At 41.1% G+C, this 6,000-nt stretch overlaps 1 protein-coding gene across 1 annotated transcript in view; it reads right to left on the reverse strand.

The window, feature by feature from the left end:
- TRIP11 (thyroid hormone receptor interactor 11) overlaps positions 1 to 5,618 on the reverse strand; it is a 94,366-nt gene extending 88,748 nt beyond the window's left edge. Inside the window, exon 1 of the mRNA XM_043983707.1 lies at positions 5,091 to 5,618. Within this exon, the coding sequence (XP_043839642.1) occupies positions 5,091 to 5,229 (139 nt within the window). The 5' untranslated portion in view covers positions 5,230 to 5,618. The remainder of the gene's footprint in view (positions 1 to 5,090) is intronic.
- Positions 5,619 to 6,000: the final 382 nt, after the last annotated feature.

Raw genomic sequence — 6,000 nt, forward strand, 5'->3', positions numbered from 1 at the left:
TTGATTGGATTCCTTTATTTAATCCAATCTCAACAGGATGTCACTGCTTATACACCAACTTTTTTACTTTCCTGATCAACTTTTTAACACACTTTAATCTCTTCCTGAGCCACCTATATATCATCACAACCTCACAGAAAAGCAACTTACTTAATATTTTTCTATTCATCAAAGCTCCCTCTAGTATCCCATTTAAATTTTCAAATCACCTCAGAATCATCCCCATCCTTTCCTTTGTTCATCTTAGGACAAGTTGCCCTCCTCCTTATCCACACCAACCTATTTTTACTCATGAATGTATCATCTTCCACCTCCTCCTGCAGTTTTCCCCTTCAATTATCTTTTTTTACTCTAATTTTTAGTTTCTCCTTATCCTATAACTCCTTCCTTCATGCCTTCAAAATAGCCAAAATCTCTACCATCATTAAAAAAAAAAAGAAACTGTTAATTGACCTTATTAATTCTTCAAACTACTATCCTCTAACTCTTCTCCCTGTCACAGTCAAATTCCTAGGGAAAAAAACTCCCAACACTCCAAAACTTTTCAATTACTTCTCAATTCCTTGCAATCTCTCTTCCATTCACATCACTCAAATGCAACTGCTTTCTCCAAGGTCACCAATTATCTATTACTCAATCCAATGGCTTTTTCTCAGTCTTTATCCGTCTTGACCATTGCATTTGATACTATCGACTATACCTTCCTTCTGGATACTTTCTCCTCTTTATCTCTCTGTGTCTCTCCCCTTTCTAATCCTTCCCATACACAGTGCAAGTCTGATCATATTGATTACAGTTTAAGAAGCATCAGTATTTCCCCACCTCTCTTCTAGCATTTAAAGCCCTTCGCAATCTGGTTCTAATCTACCTTTACAAACAAATTACATCACTCCCCCTCAGATTCCTTCCAAAGTAGAGTTTGGCTGTTTGCTCTTCCCTGTACATGACATGCCATCTCTCACCAACATACCTTTGCTCAGCCTGTACTTCATTCCTGGAAAGCTCTCCTTCTTGCCTCTGATTTTTATATTTCTAAATCCTTATATGGCTCAGCTCTAATGCCACTCTCTTCTAGAGGCCTTTCATTATTCCCCCAGTTGTTAAGTGATTTGCACTTCAAATCTTCATGCATTTATTTTGTATATCTCCTGTATTTATTTATGTGTGAACATAAGCAGAATATAAACTACTTAAGGGCAATAACTATTTTACTTTTGGATTTATCCCAGTACCTAGTAAAATTCAGAAAACAAAGTAAGCACTTTAGAAAGCCTAGTGGACTGAATAATTACAAGTCATGACAGATTAAAGTCATTTCCTATTTTTCTAGGATTAGTAAGGCTGGTAGACTGGGAATACTGAAGATACAATTTATCTAGATTTTAGAAAAACATTTGACACAGTCTTTCATGTTATTCTTGAAAAAGATGTAAATATGTGAACTAGTGTTTTCCCAAGTTTTTCATCACATAACCCTATCAGTAAAAAAATTTTAAGCATGCACTCCCAATATGTATACAGACAGTTTTCACATTATTCAAATTACTCCCTTCTTATCCCCCTCTCCAATCCCCAAGGATTTGGAAACCTCTGGATTAGATAATAATATAATTAGCTGGATTGAGAACTGAATGAAGAGTTGGGCCCAAACTGCAGTCATTAATCACAGATTTGGCACAACATATACAATGAAGCCTTAAGGATCTGGGCTCACCCTGTTCAACAATTTTATCAATGACTTAAATAAAGGCATAGAATGTATGCTCATCAAATATGCAGATGACATAAGGCTAAAAAGGGTAGTTAATACTGGATGACAGAGTCAAGAGAGGAAAAGTTGACAGTCTGGAGCATTAAACTGATTTACAAAAAGAAATTTAAATGTAAAGTCTTACACTAGGGTTCAAGAGACTCAAGGTCACAATTACAGAATGGAGAAGGAATGTTTAAAGAGTAGACTATCTTAAAAAAAAAACCTGCCAGTTTTAGTGGACTGGAAGGCTAATATGAATCAGTAGTGTGATAAGGCAGCCAAAAGGCTAACAGGATCCTGGGTTACATTAAAAGAGGCATTACTATTTTTTAAATACACAGAAGAGAGCAGAAAGAAGTTTAGAAGACATACAAGCAAGTGAAGAGCAATGCTGATGATGTAAGAGGCAAAAAAGGGGTTAATAGAAACACCTAAGACCCAAGCTCTAATTCAGATACGAGCTCTAAAAGAGAGTCAGACCCCAGTTAATGGATAACTTACAAGTTAGGATGCTAAGTTCTCTTACCCACAGTACCCATAACGGGAACAGAGGGACCTAGGCCGAGGAGACCTGAAGACTATAACAATGATAAAATGACATGGGTAAAGCAATTCTAAATAAAAATGAAAGTGTTTTGAAACTAAGCATGGGAATCAGAAAGAGACATGCGCAGAAAAGGTCAAATTTGTCCCCAGATTCACCTCATGACGTGTAAATCCCTAAAACACACCTCCACTGAAAAAGGTACCCGCCTCGGGGGTTGGCTTAGGACCCCAGGAACTCCAAATTAGGATAAACCCTCACCTGTACCTCCCCAAGGTGGAGAATATTATAATGAAACTGATAATCAATTTATCCATACTACAAATATAACTCTCCTTTCCTTATTCGAGAGATACCTTTCCAATATTCTGGTTCTCTCCCTGTGATCACTCACAGTATTGCAATAAAACCTGGGAAACTGAGTCACTGAATCTTGTAATTCTTTTGGGACGACTCACGATCAATTTGACCCCAAATTCCATCCCACATCACTGATATTACCGTGTTAAATTTGATAGATAGATAGATATAGATTTAAAGACTAAGTTGTGTGTAATAGATTCAGACAATCTTTTTCTGGTGTGCTTTGCATATGGAAATGTTTTGGGGGGTTTTTTTTATCTTCGAGTACATATATTTTTTTTGAGAGAGATGTTTTCAGAAATGACTGAAGCAATGGCTCTTCCATATTCTACTTTGGTCAGAACATATTTAGAGTACTGCAGTAAGTTCTGAGGACCACAGTTCAAGGGTATTCATAAATTGGAGAGTGTCCAAAGGAGGGCAACCAGAATGGTAAAGGGCCTTGAGTTTACATTATATGAGGAATGGCTGAAGGAATATTTACCCTAAGTATGTTTATCCTGAAGAAGAAATCACTTAAGAACAATTTTAAGTTTTCAAGTGTCTGAAGAAGATGAATGTGTCTTATGGAAGAAGACTGCTCTGTTGTCCCCAGAGGACAGAACAGTTGAGTTGAAGCTGCAAACAAACAAACAAAAATTTATGCTTGATTTCAGGAAAAACTTCCTGAGAAGTAAAGCTGACCAAAGTGTAAATGACTTAAAGTGGTGGGTTACATTTCACTGGAAACCTTTCAAGGAGGGCCTGGATGACCACTTGTCAGGTATGTTGGAGTAAAGATTCTTTTAGAGGAATGGGGTAGACCACATAGGACAAGAACACAGATTTAGAGCTGGAAGGGATCATACCCCTTCAAAAGGAAACGGAGGCTGAGAGAGGTAAAGTGACTTGTCCAAAGTCACATAGCTATTAAGTATAAGACAGGAAATAAACTCAGATCTTCTGCCTAGTTAAGCCTGTGATACACTGTACCACTGATATTCCAGCCCAGAAACTCTATACTTTCCAAAACCACTTAGAGCAGTCACAAATTGACAAAAGAAAAGAGAACTGTTAGTAAATCTTAGTTTTCAATTAACTTTATGAAAGATTGTGATATAACAGAAAGAACACTGGACTCTGGCTGTGAAGATCTGGGTTTCAGAAGCACCCCTTATTTGTGTTAGATAATGTGCCTGTCTCACAAAGCTACTGGGAATATTACATAAGATACAAGATACAAATCGATTTTGTAATCATAAAGTGCTATATAATTGTAAATAGTTATTATTTGCTATTGTGAAACTCTGGTTGAGTCATTGTTCTTTACTAAAGTCTAAAAGAACAGTAATTAAAGGAAAAAGTTGTGAGAATCCAAAATATTAAAATAGATTACTATGGTCCCAATGGATCACTGCCACTTTCCCATTTTGCTTTTCTAAGCTTCAGTTTCTTAACTGTAAAAATGGGGGGGGGGGGGTTTGCCTATTGTGCCTATCTCTCAACGTTGTTGTCAGAATTCAACAAGATAATATTAGTGAACGCATGCTTTGAAAACTGTGAAGTACTATTTAAATATAAAGTACCATTTGACAGTGGGAAGAAAATGCCTAAAATGAAAAAATACAGAGAAAAATAAGTATAATTCAAAGTACACTGTCATTTGACTAGAAAAAAAAAACAAAAAAAAGGTGATAAGAATAAGAATCAATTTTTAAAACACAGCCATGTTTTACTAATAAAAGATACCCTAAGTCAGAGACAACACAGAAAAGACTGCTTTATGTTTATCAGGGCTAGTTAACAAGCACATAGGTCAGTTAAAAGCTGTTTTGGTTTTCCTGGTCTCACAAAACCATAACAAGGAGAAATTTTTAATTTACAAAAAAGGGTGATAAATAAATTTTCTGAGTGAGAGCAATGATTTTTTTTTTGGATGTTGAGACCCAGAGCTTAGATCCACCTTCAATTCTAAAAATAGGCATTCCTGGATAAGAAAATACTGTTAAACAGTTGTTACTGTTCCCTTGCCCCAAATGCCGAAGTAACATTTCTAAGTAGAAGACTAAATCAATAATTGGGAGGAGGGGAATAAGAAAACCGGAGATCTCAAGGAAAGGAGACCCAGGCGGGAACGTTCACAGAATGAGCTCAGACAAGGAAAGGAAATACGGGACCAAAGAAAAAGAGGGAGAAAAGTGGCATTTCTTTCCAGTCCTGTACAGGGGGGTGGGTAAAAACTGTGGGGCCAGACAGTTCGGTAGTGGAAAGGTAAGTGGAATGTGGAGTCAGAAGACCCGGGTCAATAACACTCCCTGAGTGACCTTACACGTCACGTCACTTCTCTGTGCCTCAATGTCCCCACTGTTTAATATGAAGAGTGGGCGGGATGACCCCTAAGGCACAGTCCGGGTCCCAAATCCTTAGGATTCCCCAGAGCCCCAGAGTTACCTTCCACCTCCTCCGTGCCCTCCAACAGCATGTCCTTGGTGAAGTTGGAGATCTGGCCGGTGAGAGAGGACAAGCTGCCGCCCACCTGTCCCAGGGACTGGCCCAGGCCAGAGCCCAGGCTACCGAGCCACGAAGACATCGCTGCGGCGGACTGCAAAGCAGCTCCCTCCCCGTCTGGGCCTGAGCCTCGTCCCGGTAGCCAAGAGCCCGGGTCCCGCGGGCGAGGGCAGCCCCCTAGTCAAGCGCCCGATCCGCTCGCTCCTCCGGTTTCCAAGGCGACGCCGGCCTCCGAGGGGAGCGACAAGCCGGCCCCTACCCTGCCCACCACCGCCCAGACTGCTCCGGAGTTGCGAACGACGGACAGCCGCCAACACCGAGAAATCCTTCCCCGCGAGGGAAGCCTGGCTCATGCCCGGGAGCTCCTGATGCCCCGGGCCATATGTCTGTCCTGCTACTTGGGCCACTTTCCACCAGCCTCGCTGACAAGTCCTGCCAACTCGACGCCGGCCGCCATGACACCCGCCCAGGGGGCTGCGGTGAATCACCGAGAGGGCGCCGGGCAGCGGCTGGGCAGAGCGGCCGCCAAGGAGAGGACGTGTCCATGTCGCGGGGGACGATGGGATGCCGGAGGACCATGTCAGGGAGGGCTGGGCTTCCCTCACTCTTCAACCCTGTGAAGTCTTCCTCCCTCCTCTTAATCCCTAAACCCTCGCCCAGGGGAGAAAAAAAAATACAAACAAACAAAACCCAGGACTTTGGCAAGTTAGAAAAATGCTTCTATTGTTCCTAGGGCGACGTGTCCTGTAAAAGGTGTGCTGCAACTTGGGCAGCCAGATCTCCTCTGTTATTTGATTGTCTCCCCCATACATTAGATAAAATGAGCCATGCCCAAGGGGCGGCCAGCGAGGTC

Source organism: Dromiciops gliroides, chromosome 2, assembly GCF_019393635.1.
Source record: "Dromiciops gliroides isolate mDroGli1 chromosome 2, mDroGli1.pri, whole genome shotgun sequence".
Lineage (NCBI taxonomy): Eukaryota > Metazoa > Chordata > Mammalia > Microbiotheria > Microbiotheriidae > Dromiciops > Dromiciops gliroides.